This window comes from Cataglyphis hispanica, chromosome 16, assembly GCF_021464435.1.
Source record: "Cataglyphis hispanica isolate Lineage 1 chromosome 16, ULB_Chis1_1.0, whole genome shotgun sequence".
Classification (NCBI taxonomy): domain Eukaryota; kingdom Metazoa; phylum Arthropoda; class Insecta; order Hymenoptera; family Formicidae; genus Cataglyphis; species Cataglyphis hispanica.
In genome coordinates, this window is record NC_065969.1 from 3,037,377 (window position 1) to 3,055,944 (window position 18,568).

Below are 18,568 nucleotides of genomic sequence, written 5' to 3' on the forward strand. Positions count from 1 at the left end.
TCATATTATTATTGTTTGTTATATTGTACATAGAAAATTTCATATTGTTTATTTAGAATCAGTCATATCAGGCTCTGATATATACGGTTTCTTTTTTCTATCTTGAAAAAAATTGTGTGTTGGAACGATCTTTTATTTCGTCGTCATGGCATTATAAGTTATCTTGAACAAGGCCATGGCAAATAGGTCACAAAACTGTATAAATATCTGACGCGATATCTAATTACATACACAGTGGTATATTGTGTGTTTAGTGATATTCGCATAAATGCATAATGATATTCACGCGTAATTTCTGGATTACGGTCAATTAGAATTTTAGTTATTATAATTATATAACTACATTAAATTGAATCGTTATTATCTTTAAAATACAAATGCGATAAATTAATTTTAATTAAATTTCGCGAAATATTAAATAATATATATATATATATATATATATATATATATATATATATATATACATACCAGTTAAAGGAATATTAGCACTTGTGTATCTTCTTGATTAATCTTAATATGATTAGCCAATTTATTATTAATATTCTCTTTATTGTGTCTTTGATCGTTCAATGCGAAACAAATTATATAGTCGGGCAGCTGTCGTTATATATCACAGTCTCGCGATAATTATATAACTATGTATATAACATTATACAAACTGTGTGATTCTATTCACTATAATGGTATAATTGCGTATGTATACATACATACATACCTGCGCATAAGATTTGCACGTGTTGTAACGTATTAAACTTCGATCTTTCGATACGCGGACGCTAATAAGATTTACCTTGACGGTAATTCAAGGTATCGAGCATAAGAGGCACAAAAAGTTTTCCGAGACTCAATTCTGCTCTTTCATGCACTCGGAAAGAGCGCAAAGAAACGTAGCTTATCTCCGTCTTCAAGTGCTTCGAGTTGCTTGGGCCTTCTGTTTAATAAATCAACTTTGTCGTACGATGTATTACAGTTTCTTTGATAAGCTTTATTTTACTTCTTTCTCAATAATTGGCGAAGTGTTTTTTTATGATTATCAAAATATTAGTTCAATGTCGCGATGTACATGCTTCCTTTTAATTGAAAAGGGAAAAGGGATAAGAGATTTATTTATTTTCGTCCATATGATCTAGGAATATGTTCGTTCATAATCAGATTCTTTAAAAATGTTTTCGTTACACTTAGATTAAACGTGTCGAAGAATACGGCGGGATATATATATTCGAAATGAGTTCTTGTTTGATTTTATAAAATAGCCTATCTCATTAAAATTTTCTACCATGTTACATTATTAACATACGGCAAATTTTGCGGAATGATCTTAATGCTTTGATTATAGAGAAACGTACCTAAGATTAAGTGTAAATTATAATAACAGTAACAACAGTTTTTATTGCCAAGTTTTATAGCAAATGCTTGCTCAAAATAAATACACATCGACATTAATAAAACAATGTGATAACGAGACGACAGAAGAATTTACAGCACGATGCGGATAAAAATTAACTTACTCTAATTTACCGTCTATCAAATTTCGCTTTTCTCGAAAGAGTGTACGAAACAATGACGGATCTACATTTTCGAACATTTATATTAAATTTCCTTGGAAATTTTCCCAACAAAAGTTTAGTTAAAAAAATATATAACGAGTATTTACATTTATCCTTAACAAAGCGATAAAAATCTTGTTTAAAAAAATATAAGTTTAATTAACGCAAGTCTATTATAAATAACATATAAATTTTTTACAAGTTGAAAAAAAATACATATAGTTTTAAAAGCGATATGATTAACTTGTAAATCCGCCACTGGTATAAGATATGGGACATTTCTTAGCTTGATAAATCAATCCTGCCGGTTTATTCTTGTCCGTTAACTTGTTACATTACTGTCAATCTTCTCTATAAAACGATAATATTGGAACGATTTTGATATGAAAACTTAGCGAAGAGTTCCGTCCGTTCACTTTCTTCCTCCTTCGAGAGATCAGGATTTCTGTGGAGTGAACACGAATCGTGTGTAACGTCACTCCAGGAATGGCACAGCTATCCGAACAAGCGGTTATTCCATTTTTTGGTCCTTTGATACCGTCATTTTCACTCCAACGCTCACTAATAATTTTACGATAACCGCGTGCTATCGTTATCAATCGATGAACTTAAAGCAACGAGAAATGCGAAAGGTCGGTCCAATCGCGTATCTTACGCAAGACAGCGAGTTCAGGATTTTTTCTACACGAGTTATACTCTTTTTATTCTCTTTCATCTGCTTTCTAATCGCTTCGTCTTCTATGACACTGGCCCACTCTCTCTCTCTCTCTCTCTCTCTCTCTCTCTCTCTCTCTCGCAAAGTTATTTAATGATAAACTTAACTAGCAGCGGTAACCGATCACCCGAATCCGCGTGACTTGTTCTGAAAAATTTTTTAATCGTCGCGGAGGAACGTGACCGCCTTCGAGAGAAAGGACGGTTTGAGGAATGAAAAGAACGCGCGACGCGGATAATCAGTGACCGCTCGTGATATGTGAATGGAAGCTTACGAACTGTATTGTACTAGAGGAGAGATAATCAATTAAATTAAAAAAAAAGAACAACATGATATGAGGAAAGAGGGAAGGGGGATGGGCATTCACTTTGCGTTTTATTATTCCCCCAAGTAGCAACAATTTACACAATCTATATGCGCGATTTAAGTTCGAGTAGAATTTCCCTCCGTCGTAAAAGGATCCTTTTCACATTCTTCGAAGACCGATCTAACTTTTTTCCGGACATCACTGTTCTGTGTATTGTGTATGTTTGCTGTACGCAGCGTCTTTCACAGCTTGTACACTCGAAAGCGACTTGACGTTTCCACCCACTCGAGTTCCTCTTCAACAGGAGCGACGATCGCGGGCCTGGCTGTTGAGCCGCCCGGGGCGTCTCGTTACAACTCGGTCGTAAGCGGCTCGGCCTTCTCGACGATCACGTGGAACTCTGTTTCCCGGTACAGCCTTCCGTCCGGCACCACCATGGTTATCCTACTGTCGACCGGCGTGCCAGACGTTGCCGCTTCTTTGCCGATCACACCGTTCTTCTTGGAAACCACGTCGGGTGCGTTAGTCGGCACGCTAATCCACTTCTTCCTGTTGTTCTGCCGGCGTCTTCGGCAGCACCACACGATGAGACACACGCTCGCTAACAGGGCGAGAACGGCACCTACGATAATTAGAATGAGAACGAGCATGGAGCCGCCGAGCGAGCAGTGACGCGTCTCGTAATCGACGAAGCTCGTTGGCACGCCATCCAGTCCGCCGTCCAGACATAGGAAGGTCTCCGGAGTCTCGTTGATGGGTTCCTGGGGCTGCGACAATGGCGGCGGCACAAGCGAGTTTTGTCTCACGTAGAATCGCGAGTAAACGCTCGTATAATTGAGCACATTATTCTTCCACACGGGTAACATTTGGCAGTCACAAGCTTGCGCGATGAGTAGATTGTCGAGCTCCGGCCGAAAACTCGCACGATCGAACATGAGCGAGCCTTCCTCGAAGTTGCTCACGCTGTTGTTCTTGAAGATGAGGTTGTGGACTAACGATGACGACGAAGACGACGATGACGCCGACGACGACGACGATGACGACGATGATGATGATGAGGATGGCGGCGGTCTGATCTCGCGATCTGCGCGAATACCCAGGAAAGCGCCCATGCCGATGTTGCCGAAAGTATTGTTCTTGATGATAACGGCGCCACGCACCGTCACGTCGAACGCCTCGCTCTCCAGGCTCTCTATCGCACAGTTCTGTATCGCCACTGTTCGCGGGCTCCTCACGATGAAGGCGTTGCTTCTCACAGTGCCCATTTTCACACCGTCAAGCATGAACTTGTGGTAGACCTCGATGTCGTTCATGGTACGACTCGGCAACTGATCGCCGAAACTGCCGCCGATCACATGGAGATAACCGACGTCGAATTTTTTGAAGGCTTGCGCCTCCGTCGTCTCGACGCGGCAGTTCTCCAGTCGCAGAGTGTCCGTGTGGATCAGATTGGCGAACGAGAAGGCACTCAGCTGGCCGATTCGCACGTTCTCGAACGTTATCGCTTCGACGTCGCCGCGGAACACGAAGCTTGGCATCACGTCGATGCTGCTGTTCCGCACGGAGATCCGCGTGTGCGTGCTGTGCGATGACAGCTCGAAGCTCTGTTTGACCAAGGTCAGATTCGCCACGTTAATCAGATCCACCGAACGTAGCCCGGCCATCGAGGCTAGGCTTGAGTTTGCGAGTATCACGGACGAGCAATTGCTCACCACTATCCTACTGGTGTGGGGACTTAGTCGCCTATCCCCTTCTGTGGTCAGGATCAATTCCTGCAAGTTGAAACAAATTTTTTATTTCGATATATCACGATATATATATCTTTTATATTTATTTATAGAGGAGAGAAGAGAGTAATTATCTTAAAATTGTTCTATAAATATGCATTATATATATTATGTATGTATAAGTACGATCGTATCGACTATGTCAAATAATTCTTGATCTAAAATTACCGACGAGAAACATTTAAAATCAGGGCTTTTCAGGCGGGATGATAAGATTTTCTCGCTGGCGAATGAATTTTTAATGTATTTTCCTCAAGAAGGAAAAATCATAGCAATTTGTGCAACGCAATGTACCGACAGGGAAAGCTCTAATAGAGGTCGAATAGCCGTAATTACACGTTTAACTATCCTAATTATTCGCGATGTGTACGCTCAGTCTGCCTAATTGCCGCGAATAATGTCGTTATCATAATCACGGAGAAAGGGCTTAATTTCATGACATATCTCATATCTGTTTCGCGTTCGTCAGGAAGTGACGCGTCGCAGAGAGATATCCCCTTTCTTTAATCAATCTTCTTTTCTATCGATCGTTTACGCGAATCGAACTGTCTCGTTGCATATTCCGCTCTGGCGTATGTCGACACGTGTTTATCCTTGCATACGAATTAGATAATTGCATGGGATTATCTGCTCGCGCATATGAACTCGTCTCACGTCTTGCGCACGTAAACGATATCGAAACTCTTCGTGTATCGGAAACTGTTTTGTATATCCGTGCGGCGGATATAAAATCGGGGGAAGGGTGGTGGTGAGGGGGAAGTGATTTACGGATGATTTTATTAAATTCAAAACGCATCGAGCCGTGATTATTATTGGTACGTTACCCGTACGATATATTTATTAGAGTTTGCCTCATTTATTCGCTGCAACTTTCATTGGGACGTTAGAGTGCCCGAGATAAAACTCGTCGACATCTAGCATATGTATATGGAAGGGATCGATCTCGCGAGTCGCTTTGATTGCTACAAAGAGGCCGAGATATGCCATATCGCTTGAGGCCAAGCGTGCTGCTTTTATTAATTATCATTTATCTTCTCCGTCTAATCGATTCCGCTTAAGCGTTGAATTCCGAGAGAGATAGCATTCGTTGATTCCGTAAGAATTTATGATTTTAAGACTCATATAATCGTCATCATTATCTTTTAAATCGTTTTATTATGTCATATTAAAATAAATTTTCACTAAATAGCCGTCCCTTTCCATTAGGAAAAGTAAGAAAAAAATAAAATTAAAAACACAATCTCTCCATGTCATTGGATTGCGATGAAACAACGCGGAAAGATATGCGAGACAGACTGTCTGTTGAATGATAAAAATGGAGAATAGAAATAAAAAGGCGCGACGCAGAGAGATGTAAAAGAGAGAAAGGTCTTTATATTATTCTTTTTCAGACTATGCCTTTCTTACGCATTAACGTCTTGCCCCATTCGTCCCTTCCTGCTTCCTCTGTTCGAGAACCCCCTCTTTTGTTCTTGTTCCATTGTTCACGACTACTTTTGAACGCACGATGTCGAGCAGAGATTATTAACCGACGTTACCTGTCTATCCGAAACGAAACTACTTTTATCACTCGCACGTTCCGTCTGAAAAATTTACGTGATAGACGGCGGAGATTTATTTTGAAAGTATAGTATTGAAACTAATACAAGTTTTACGGTTCTTTGTACAACGTATTGTTGGGAAAAATGTTTGTCCACTTTTGTTTGATCTTGTGTTATCTAAGGGAGACAATAGAAAAATATTAGCCTCAGAAATTTTGTAAAAAAATTGTCCTTGGAATTTTACGAAAAATTTGCTTGCATCGAGAAATATAATTAGTTATTTGCGATAATAATTTATCGATCGTAAAAATGCGTTCGACTTTCCAATGTTCGACCACATAAAATTCATAAGTAGACGAATAGGGCGGTAGAAATCGAATCGAATCGTAACTCTGCATGATTCCGATGGACATGTGAATTTTCCTTCACGGGAATTTTGCGCGCTCGTAAGAAATGTGAGGAAAGCTTGCAAGATTCGGAAAGAAGACGAAGGGAGATGACGTTTTTTTTTTTTTTTTTCAATTTTCAAACAATGCACTTCTATTCCGCTCATACTTTCTGCCTTAGTCACGCTTTCGCTCTCTGTCTGTCTCTTTCTCTTTTTCTCTTTCTCGCTGTCTGCAATTTTTCTCTATAGATATGGAATTTCTTTCTTTCGTGCTCTCTTCGAACATTTTCAACGCGTCACGTCTAACTCCACGTTCTTTTTCGTACGCCCGTCGATTACCAGGGAAACGATTCCCACCGGGAATTAAACTCGAGAGGACGCGAGTTCGCCTCTCGAACTAGTTCTCCGTTTTTTTTTGTCCGTAGTTGTTCGCCGTGTGACATTTTCCCTGCTGCAAATTTGCGAGGTAATCTGCGCGATCTCATCGGGGGCGATAATTCGAGAGAGATTGCGAGTGATCTAACGTCGATTATGGCAGTAATCGAATGTGCCTTACTTCTTAATTGAACGGGAAAAGGTTCGAGGCGTCCCATCCCATATTACATAGACATTTTCCCGGATGAAAATGAGATTGGTTTAATGGATAGGATTAAGTTTATCGGGAAAACACGCGATTGTGTCGAATCTTGTCGCGCGAGAAAAAGAGAAAGAGAGAAAGACAAAGGAAACTCTCGACCCCGAGACCGGAAACGAGGCAGCGAACGGAAAGTGGCATAGTGCCGCGGAAATGGAAACGAAAGCTCTCTTTTACGATCCATAAAGAATTTATATGTAACAATTTTACTCGTGGCAGCGTCAGTTTCTTTCGCGAAACATTGCCCGAAAATTCTTATGTATCCCTATTCGCGCTTAATAACTCCAGGTATGAGAAAACTATCGATTACTTTCCATCAATTATTTTACATTGATATTAATTAATCGCGACAAATTTTATCGACGATAAGCGGTTATTACGTTTTAATTAGCATTTTGCACCCACACATATACACATGACAATGGTTCGATTTATCATTCATAGAAATGTTTAATGAAGTATCTTTAAATAGACATGATTATCAATTTCATCTCTCGTGCCTTATTATTATTGGCTTATTATTAGTAAAGTGATCGCAACTCTATTCCGTAGAATGATTGTTGCCATTTACTTAAAACCGTGCATTTTTATCCGCGGCAATTTTCTCTGCACGAGTGCACATGGACCATTTTTCCATTTTCCGAGTATTTTCATAACCGTGCGCGCCTCTTTCCGTAAGTGGCACCCTAACGTTTCCAACGGTACTCCTTACGGCCGTTACTTTTACACCCCTGACCCCGGTTGGGCTCTCTTTCTTTCATCGTTTCGTGTCTTATTCCGCTTATTACGGCCAAGCGAGTGAGTTTAAAGTCGCGTTCACTAAAAGGATCTCTCAATTATTTACGCTCGTCGTCAATTATTCAGTTTGAGACCAAAGACTTCGTACCTCTTCTTTCTACTCCCTCCCCCCTATTCTCTCTCTCTCTCTCTCTCTCTCTCATGTTGGCGAAAGATCCATCTGGTCCTCCCCTCGTTGTTACAAAGTGTTTGAATCAGCAATAATACATAAATTAATAAACTTGATATTTTATAAAATATGCATCTCTATTTTTCATCGTCTAATCTATTAATATTTAGAGTATATTTTTTCTACGATGTATTAAAGTTTTTCTAAATCATATTCTTCGTGAAAATATTTTCGCAAAAACTATATTACACGATTATTAATTTGACAAACTTGATATTTTTTTATAAAACATATCTTTTTATTATATACACTGTTACTTGCAATCGTGACATGTCTTTAAAATCTTTTCTAATTTTTATATAATTTACTCATTATTATTCAATGAAAATTATTCCCAAACTATTTTGCATTTTAAAGAAATGATATAAAAAAATTAATTTTCGCGACTATAAATTTTGACCACATTGAAATATTAATTGAACGTTAAACTATTCCTTAACATAATTCCGTTTTCATCATATATCCTCTCGTGTATCCACCGTTTTACTATAATTATGAGTTCACTTTACACACGTGACATCATCGATGATGAATGGGTTGCACGTTCTCGACCAATTAACCTGGCAACAGAAATTCAATTCCGAGCGATGGATTCCGAGGTTTCGAGCGATTTATATCATTAATTATACGCCATTTCTTTCTGTAATCCGCGTTATATCTTCCGCTCGATAATAAAGTCCACGCGTGATTCCACTTTTTGCTCGTGTGTCTGCGCGAGTACAAGGTCGTCAAAACAGTCATGCGTATCAGGAACGTATGTACATGTAATATCAATACATGATACATAACTTCGTAAAACCAGTTCGCTCCTGCTATCTCGGTGGTCGTTCTGTCACCGAGAGAGAAATTTTACGGATCAGGTTTATGGTATTGTCGCGGGCAACAAGAAGAATCCGCTTTATCGGGGACAATAATGACGCTCGCGAGGACACGCGGTAACATTATCTTCCTCTTCTCGTTTGGGATTCGCGCAATTAAAACGCGGGACGTCGTTGCATCGCGAAATATTTGTCCGAGCTCGGAACGACGTCCCGATTAAATTTCCTACCCTCCTCGCATCCACGAATACGAGACTCGTTATCCGGTACGTACAGCCCCGGTACCGGAATTATTCCCGCGTGTGAAATTGATAAAATCTCAGGAATTTTAAATCAAATAATGCGAGAGAGAGAGAGAGATAGAGAGAGGCTTTAATTGTAGTAACAGGGCTGATTGTTTTATCTTGTCCTGTAATCGTTGAGAGCGTGATGTAAATTCACGGGGGCATCTCCCTCTCTCCGAATCGCATTCATTACTTTCTTATCGTATTCCCGCGCGCATTGCACTCTTTATCGCGACGGAAAAAGACGGAAGTCGGAAGGGGAGAGCGGAAACTTTCGCGAAGTCGAAATTTCAAACTCTCATCACCGCGAGAGAAAGGATAAAGAAAGAGAGAGGGAGAGAGGAAGAGAAAGAATTTTCAAATTTATTCAATAAATGCGGGCAGCGGTGGCGGAAAAAGCGATAGTACTCGCGTTACCACGTCGTAGACCGGTATTCGATTCGATTTAACGAAAACCGACGACTTCCGGTTTTGGCGCGTCACGAAGTCCTCGCGCGCACGATCCTCGGGAGTCCGGAACCGCGGCGCTCGTTTATCGCGATATCGTGTTGCGATTATGAATCATTCGTGCTTGTTATAGCTGCGCACGTAGGCGGACGCTCTTTGTCTATCCTTTAATATCGCGGATGGCCGGAAGCGGGGGAAACGCGCTCGCGGCAGAAACGGACGGACGTACGAGCCGAGGCTCGCGTGATCACGGATCGCCGAGGGATCGCTCGCCCATTTTTTCCACCGCTCGAGAAAGGGGTGCGTGGCCCCCGGGGGGGGATAAAAACGAAACATTTACGAGGAGGTGGAGCAGGGAGGATCGACGGATCTCCATTCTTTCTCGCGCACCTTTTTACCTACCTGCTTGCCCTTCTCGCACCCACCCCCGGACCCTACCGATTTGCGTAAACACACTCTAATTTATGGAGGGTTCCCGTCCCTCCGTCGCGGTTGGCACCCTCGCGATTTACGAGAACCTCCCGCGTAGTCGGGAGATTAGAGGCTCGTCCTGATCGTTCTTTCTTCTCTCTCTTTTTTTTTTTTCGGCAACTCCGATGCTATCCTTACTCCGTTATATCGATGGAAGGAGCGGTGAAGTCGCTCGAAGGAATCTCAGGACGCGCGCGATTATTACTTTATCTCGATCTTTGTTGCCTCCGGCGATACGCCAAAGACGTCACATCGAGATCGCGAGGAAACATTTTCTCCCTCTTCTCTTGTGTTTTCTTTTTTCCTTTGCCTTTCCTGTCTTTTCTTTAGGCCGCCGGAGAGATCGGGTTTTACGATTTCGCCAAGCTACCCGCGGTACCCGCCTCTTTATCTCTCCGTCGGGTAATTCGCAAATGGAATAACGTTCCCCTGCGGAACAAAGGTCTGCCAGACAGAGCCCCGTGTCGCATTGTCTGAGATTTTTCGTGCGATAGCGATAGCTAATCCCGCCGCGGTTTCCGCACGAATTCGTTGTTGAAAAAGCGCGCACGCCCTTTTCTATCGTCATTCGCCGGATCGTTGTAGTCATTTGAAGTGGAAAGGCGGTAAGAAAGATCGGAGACGACGATCACGGATTGTCTCCGTAAACGAAATCGGAGGCGAAAAGGACCGAGTCAATTTTAGAAACCCGACCCTGAGATCTCGAGTGATTCTACTGAAAAATAAATATCTATAAAATTCTGGCTTTACATAAAAACCGCGAAGAAATGTTCTGCACAAATTTATTAATAGCATCGGTTTTTCTCTTTTCCCGTGTAAAAAAGAGAAATATATAAAAATATGAGGCTAGCGTATAAAATAAAATAGACGAATATTAAATTAAAAAATTCGTGTACGTATAAAAGATAATAATCACTTTTTTAGAGCTCTGGTGTTATGTTCCTTCTCTACCATAATTATAAATATGATATATTAAAAAAAAAAACGTACGCGAGAGAAGTCATTGCTTGGATCCGGGATCGGGTTACATCTTTTCGTTCGTGTTGAACGGAGAGAATCTGATTCCTCGAGTTAAATACGATAAGCTTTCTCGGGCATACGAGAGGAGAAAATATACTTTCTTGTCTCTCGGAGCCGGAAGATACGTGCCCTAGATCTATGCCGCTGATAGCGCGAGCGATTTTTTTCCCCCGCTATCTTTCCGTCCGTCCTCTTCGCGGTATCGCGAGCCGAGGAGATTCAATCGAAAATCGATTCTAACGCGAATGCTTATCGGGGATATCGGGCTTGTGGCGAACCTACCTCTCCCTCCTCCTTGCAGTCGCAGGTCAACCGGCCGTAGTGGTCGCAGGAACAAGGGGGATAGTCGCACCTGCTTGTGGAGTTGGTCAGGACACCCTTGAGTAAGCTGCTCCAAAAGAGTCCTAAGATCGCGCTACCCAACACATATCTCGTCGCTCCCATTTTGCGCCTCTCGGCCTCGCTTCTCTCTCCTTCTGCCATACGCTTTCAAAGGGTTTCCTCTTCTTCCTCGCCTTTATCACCGACTGTTTTATGCCAAGCTGGCGCCAGGCGATAATTCCGCGTCGAGCCGACCGCGAGGTCGTCTCGACATTTCTCTCCGCTGCTCTTTAAATCCGCGTTGTTGAATTTGTCGGTGTATCTTTCGATTGAAAGAAGCCACACGTAGTCACGTTAACTTAGCGTGACGATTAAATCGCCGTCTGCGACTAATCCTCTCGCTTGCACCAGGAAAAGTTATCTCGACCTTGTCGCGACACGTGACACACGCCATGCAATATTACGTGATTCTATGCCCGGTTATAATCTGCGCCCTGTCTCTTGCTGAATTCATGCTTCTCGACGACGACGTCCGACATAAGGTATCTTCTCGAAGCTCATTCGAATCGTAGAATCGTCTTCTACTACGACATTCGTCTCGACGCTTCTTCGTTCCTTCCCTGGAACGACGATGCGATCCAATTTTGTCGGTGACAGCGTACAACGTTTTTGAACATGGCACCAGAATTCTTCGTCTCTTCGATCTTAGTCCTTCGGAAATGATCGTCCGTCTGTAAGGATAGAGAAATTAGGAAATCTTGCGGTTCTCACGTATTCTCTTTCTAGCGTGAATTTTCTTTTTCCTCCGTCAAATTTTTCGAATATATCGATATTCATACGATGACATTCCACGATGATTTTAATATTTTCGCAAAAGACATTTTTCTTGTATGTTTAATAATATTATTTATTATTTAATTATTATTTATTAATCGCTTTTCGCATGATTTCTATAATTTTATATTATATTATAAATTGTTAGAAAATACTCTTTTGATTTATTCCTTCGGTTAAATTTATCTTTTTACACTGCGGAAATTAGATCACGATTTATCCGAAAAGATATGACGTGTCACTCGATGATATTGATAAGTAATGTTTTTCTTTATTTCTTTCAAGGTGATAAGTACTATGTTATCACGCTCGATCATACAGAAACGACGAACCGTTGAAAGTGTCACACGATATTACTGCAAATGACAGCGTCGCAATATCCGATGATGATAATCCGCGATCTGCCACTCAGTTACTCTCTCACTATGTATCGTTGCGTGACTAATCGTGCCTACATTCTTGCGTTATCAAAATGCTCTCGCACGATATGACGTGGTTCTGTTTATCGTACAAATATGTCAACTGCCGTTACTATAAACTTTTCGTGTTCCGCGAACGCGCTTGTCGCGGTTATTCACGATCGTTTCGCAACGTAACGAGAGGAAGTCTTATTTGCTGGTTCTTTAACTCCAACTTTGACAAGTTAAAGAAGTGAATTCAAATTTATGTTCAAAGAAGAATAACACAAGTGAGATGAAAAATTTAAAATTGACATTATTTTCCGAGAGACATTAAAATAAATTAGAAGATAATCGCGATGAGATTAATTAAAAAAGATACAAAACTATATAATTTATAAATCATAAAAATTTAAAAACATATTTCAACACTTGTTCTTAAATAAGAAATGACAAGTCAATATATAGTGAGATAGAGTCGAAGACTTTCTGTATTTTAAGGTACATTATCAAGTTCAGAGTTTATCGTCAAATATTAATGTTTGCTTAATGTAATCTTTGCATTGCAATGATAACAGATACAATATTATTTCATCTCGTGGACTTGGATATAAAGCGACATTTCCATCAGCAAACTACTGTTTATATACTTAAGAAACTGCTGTTGTATAGATGGCCAACGAAATGTTCTTTAATATCTTTGTTTTTCGTTGAGGTTTTGAGAAAGTTTGGTCTATTCGGATACTAACAAAAAAGTGAAATGGCACATGATAGAAGCGGGCAGGATCGATAAACGTGAAAAGAGCGCGTGAATGAAAGGCAGTCTCACTCAAAGGATTTGAGAAGAATTTCCCTTTACGATCGAGTCTCCAACGACGACTGCGCTCGAAATTTCTTCCGTTTTTCATTCTCCTTCCCGGCTTTTTGCTCTACTTTTAGTAGCAATAAAGAAATACCTCATTATTAACGCGTGATGCTCTTACTAAGCTAATTGCTCGTTAAATAAAATTAGAATAATTACGAGAAATTAAAGAATCTCAACGCTAAGCATGATAAAAATTTTAATTTGCTTCTTTATTGACCGTTAAAACATAATTTTTAAGTTTCTCGATATTTGTTTTTATATGTATATATGTTATCTTATTAATCTATGAACAGTTCCGTGCGTGTATCCTAAATTATATTAAAAAAATAGATTTTAAGTAAGATATTGACATATTTGTATATGTGAAAAATTATATATTTTCTTTATATTTTTCACAAAAATTTGTATACTTTGTTTTTGTATATCTAGTCTTTGACACATTTGGAATGAATTCTCCCTTTGCTTGTTATCGTCGTACGTTTTCAATAATAGAGATAATTTCGCCCGAGAAAACTCGTATGTCGCTCGTATCGATCTATAAATCATTTTCAATTTACGAATAGTCGTTATTTCTCGACGCAACAATCGATGAAGATAAATTAATCTTCGGTTTCGGGTCACACTCGGGACGTCGGTTTCGCTGCTATTATAACGAACAAGCGAAGCAGGGCGGAGAAATAAAACGAAACGCGACATGTTGAAAAAAAAAAGAGGAAACGAGAAAACGCTAGTTCGATAAGGGAATCAAAAGGAGAGACGCGAACGCCAATTATTCTCGGCGATGGATTCACGCGATCGGACGATTAAACGTTTCGGTCCGTCTGATTTACACACCTCATTAATGGACATTCATGTACGTTCGACTGTCAGACTCAAGATCGGACAATCGCGGAGAATGACATACGTATTTATCGTTGCAGAAATACAGTCTGAAATGGATAAATAGCGATACTCATCCGGTCTACCTTGCCTCTTCGACACGCGACACGGGACGATAAGTAAAGTGCGAGGTGAGGTACGTGTAGGAGTAAATCGTTTCCGATTACGTGACTCTTCCTCTCGTTCGTAATACCATCGTCGATTCACCGACGACACATATATATATATATATATACGATATATAGGTATATGTACACATATACGACGGCGAAATTGTTCGACTTCTCGCGCCTCTGTTAGAATATTGTATGCGATTCCTCGCCGCTGTACGCAATTTGAGGAAAGATGGAGCGATGCTTTCGCGAGCATTTCACCGTTCAACCAACACCCCTGTTCCAATACATTTCGCCTTTATTCCTTCGGCAACGTCTTATCTTTCCATCCGCTTTATCGCCGCGACTTGTAAGAATTGTCCGCACCCTCCCGGGGAAGCATTCGCAGTTTGCAGACGGCGATAACGATAAACGAGGCCGGATCGGAGGGAGGAATGGGAACACACCGATTCACCTCCTCGGTAGTTTACGGTACGGATGGAGGGGAATAACTTTTTCGTATACTCGTGGATTAAGATCGGATTTCGAGACTGCGAACCGCGGGACGAGAGCTAATCCGGCGATAATTTGACAAAGATCCGAGGAGGGTTTTGTTTTTATATTTTCAACCTATCAGGCAAATGTCGAAAAAATAATGCTCCACTGCCACGATTCAAGATTATTTTGCGTATGAGTAATATTCGCGTCGAGGATATTTTCATATTATAAATTTTAGAATTAATATATCGTATAATTCGCCGAGCTTAAAAGTTAATAATTCGATAGGAAAATATTTATCTGATTATAACGAAAAAATATTCGAACCGAGTCTCGTCGGTAGTCGCGACCCGTTCCAATCATTTATGTATTAAAATAATGCGATTTGAATGAAGTCGACTATCATTAGAGGCGTGCATGACTGACGAATTAATGCGGTATTATAGGGGGAGACGCGGGGGAGGAGGAGGAAGCAATAATATATAGCGCTCTCGGTCTATGTAACATCGATTATTGATAAACTCCCCACCAGGTATCGCGTTTAGCTAATTCGACAGGAACGTGGAAGTGTATTTCGCATATATACATGGTATGACCGCATTTTAATCGCAATTTCGAAGCTCGCAACAACATGCCTGCATTTTCAAGTTTCGTCGAAACTCCGTAATCACTCCGAATCCCACTTCACCGCTCTTTTATTCTGACGTGCGACGAGTATGTTTATTGCGCGATTTTATTCAACCGTAATCAAAAATAGAATAATTGCATCGGGAAATACCAATATACCAATTGCATATATATATATATATATAAAATTTCTATATAATTGTTTTGCACGATTGTTATTCGCGTTATTCGGGTTTAAATATTTGCGTTTCGTTTATTATATCAATTTCGAATAATCGATAAAAAGTAATTTTTATTTAAATATGAATTATGCCCCTCTCGGCTAGTTATTTATGATCGATTAGTTATTCATGCAATCCGATCGCGTCGTCCTGTTTCGAATGCAGCTGTAGATCTCGCGGTTCGCGCCGGCCAAACATTTACGATGACGAGGCGAACGCGCCAGGATCGAACTGTCAATTGGAAAATAAAATCACGTATGTCAAGCGATACGGGGCGTAGTAACGATCCGACGATTCTGTTTGAATAGAACGTGGGTTTGAATAGAACGAGAGGCGAGTCTCTCTCTTTCTCACGCGCTCCTCCTCTGCTCATTTTCATGTTTGTTACGATAACGAATGGCGGTGTACCTTTCGTTACGCGAATGAAAAATCGTAATATCGTTCTTGCCCGTTATCGATAGCGCGTTTTTAATGCGAGACACACGCCTGCTATCGGCATCGAGTCGACGGCGATAACCTACATTAGAGAGAACGTGCTCGACCGCCTTTTTCTAAACGACACATTTTTCCTCGTCCCTTCTCGTCGCGCGTCCCCCCTTCTTCCTCCACCCGCCGAATAATCCACGAGCGTAATGAAAAGACTTTACGCTCGTCAACTTGGAAGATAAATTCCTGTTCGATTATCGATTTCGCGCCGGCATAATCATAACGATATTTTAAAGATCGATTTATTAAAAAGTGCCCTGCTGAAAACGAGCGATTTATCATATTATAATCTTCCATCGTCATTTTATATCCGAGAAAAATTACCGTCAAATTTTTCGAATTAAAGCTGTCACGGGTATCGGAGATACGTTCGATTTTCGATTGAAAAAAAGAATTGGAATTAAGTATGTAGTGTTGGAAGTGTCAGAGAGGAAGCAGTAAAAATCATTTGATAATTACATAATTGGGGAAATGAATAATTTTTTTTTTTAATCATATTATTCGCGACGTAAGCAATTTTCTTAGCGATTCGATCCGATTCTTTTCATCGGAGATCGCAATATCTTTCGACGTCTCGGTTTAATCCGGGTTCGGTGTATAAACTCGCGCCGCTGCGGCCCTGCATCCCGTAACTCAAGTAACGTTATGCATGCAACACGCAGAGAGCAACGCCGAGCGGAATGTTTAGTCTCGCGGCATTGTTTTCAATTTCGAGATAACAGCAGGCGAGAAGGGCAAGCCCAGCGCCGGGAGTACTTCAACATTGTTACGTCGCGGAAACCCCTCAGAGAAATGCGAATGCAAATTTCTTCTTTCCAGAATTTCGCGGTGCGATTCGTGAATGAAATTAGTTTCAAATACCGAAATCGATCGCCGGCCACACACACACACACACACACTCTCTCTTGTTGTAGAAACTTTCGCACGATCGAATCAATATTTTACACGTCGCATGACAAGTTTAACGCGTCCGAATTTTTTGGAAGAAATTTATACAAGAGAAAAAAAAAAGAAAAAAAATATGCGCATCCTGAAATTTACAAATTCTTTACATATATTCCGCGTATTATTCCGCGCACGTCGTCGTGGAATTCTGATAAGCGATCGGTGCATCTGTCACGCATTTTATACGACGGACGTGACGTAGGTCTCATTCGCTTGACGCGACAATTGAGTGTCTTCCGCGGCGGCGATTCTTTCCTCGAGGGCAGGGACAGAGTCAGTGGGTGAGAAACGAGCGATTAATCGACCCCCACAGCCGGTTGTAAGAGATAGCATGCCCGCAGCATGCCACGTGGGAAATCAAGTATTACGGTCTCGCGACGAGCCTCTCTCCGGTGCGCGATCGCATGGAATAAATTCAACTATCGCTATGAAGGAATTTCTCCTCTGATCGTCTCGCGACGACGACGACGACGTTGGTGGTCGTCGACTGATGGGCGGCCGATCGATCTCACGGTTCAATGCCACGGACCGAGCTACGTTTTATTTTACGATCCGTCAAACGAGCGCGTTATATTCTCCGTATAGTCTCTGCAGCTCGAAGAAGCTGCGTATAACATTCCGATGCGTGATGCAGCTGCCGCGTGATGTCGACCGCGTTATGCAACGATTGAGGGGACGCGTTCGTGTGCCACGACGACGATTCTTCGTTCGAGAAGAATCGAATGTGTTGAATGTATTTTGCATATTCGAGAATTGTTAAACGAGTCGCACGATTGATCCATCAAGCGTTGATGACAAGATCGAGATCACTGGTGTATTATAAATATTATTGTACACCAGTGCTCGAAGGTTCGTATCAAGAAACCTAAGAAGAGAGAATGTCTTCATTCGGATTTTTTTTAAAAATTGAAGTATCGCTATTTTTTGTATTGATTATATATATTTCTTTAGTTATTATATCTCTTTTCCATCATCAGATCCGTCACTCGCGGCGGTACCACGTTATCGGTATCGGCACAAAAACACTCTCGTTAAATTTGACCTCGCGAATAGGAACGTTTGCGATGAGATGCACGGCGGGTTCGGCTTTTATGTGTGTACCTTGATCCCGTGTCCGAGTGAACGAGCGACGCGTCGTCGGCGACGCGCCAACAGCGACTGGCCGCCTTTCGAATTCGCGGCTGGTTTGCACCTCGGCGACGGTTATCGCACGACACGAGTGTACCTTCCCTCTCTCTCTCTCTCTCTCTCTCTCTCTCTCTGTTTCTCCTTCTCCTCTCCTACGCCGCCCGCTTGCTCTCCCTCCTGTCCTGGAGCAAAACGCATCCCCACCGAACTTCCCTCCCTCGATCCGGCACTCAGTGCGATCTCCGCTGCGTTGCGGCGCATCTCGTTCTTGTTCTCGTCCCTTTGTACGTCCGTCCTTTTGCGAAAATCCTAACGCCTTTTTAATTAGCGTATTTAATCTTTAGA

General features: G+C 41.4%; 2 protein-coding genes across 4 annotated transcripts in view; one reads left to right on the forward strand and one right to left on the reverse strand.

Annotated features, from left to right (window-relative positions):
• The window catches only part of LOC126855499 (E3 ubiquitin-protein ligase MYCBP2), a 174,365-nt gene that overhangs the window by 8,892 nt on the left and 146,905 nt on the right, over positions 1 to 18,568 (forward strand). The window lies entirely within an intron of this gene.
• On the reverse strand, positions 1,373 to 18,287 carry LOC126855517 (uncharacterized). 2 transcript variants are annotated; one of them, XM_050603253.1, is made up of 3 exons: positions 18,197 to 18,287; positions 11,212 to 11,981; positions 1,373 to 4,344 (listed from the first exon to the last, which is right to left on the reverse strand). In XM_050603253.1, the coding sequence occupies exons 2-3, from the start codon at positions 11,410 to 11,412 to the stop codon at positions 2,923 to 2,925; spliced, it is 1,623 nt and encodes a 540-aa protein (XP_050459210.1). In that variant the 5' UTR covers positions 11,413 to 11,981; positions 18,197 to 18,287; the 3' UTR covers positions 1,373 to 2,922. The 2 variants fall into 2 exon arrangements, with proteins under 2 accessions (XP_050459210.1, XP_050459211.1); XM_050603254.1 differs by lacking the exon at positions 18,197 to 18,287 and adding an exon at positions 12,417 to 12,704.

Bases quoted from the DNA above. Each gene is read 5' to 3' on its own strand.
- LOC126855517 (XM_050603253.1), bottom strand. From the start codon at position 11,412: ATGGCAGAAGGAGAGAGAAGCGAGGCCGAGAGGCGCAAAATGGGAGCG. The intron at 4,345-11,211 runs GTAGGTTCGCCA...TTCAACTTGCAG, and splicing joins ACTGCAAGGAGGAGGGAGAG to GAATTGATCCTGACCACAGA.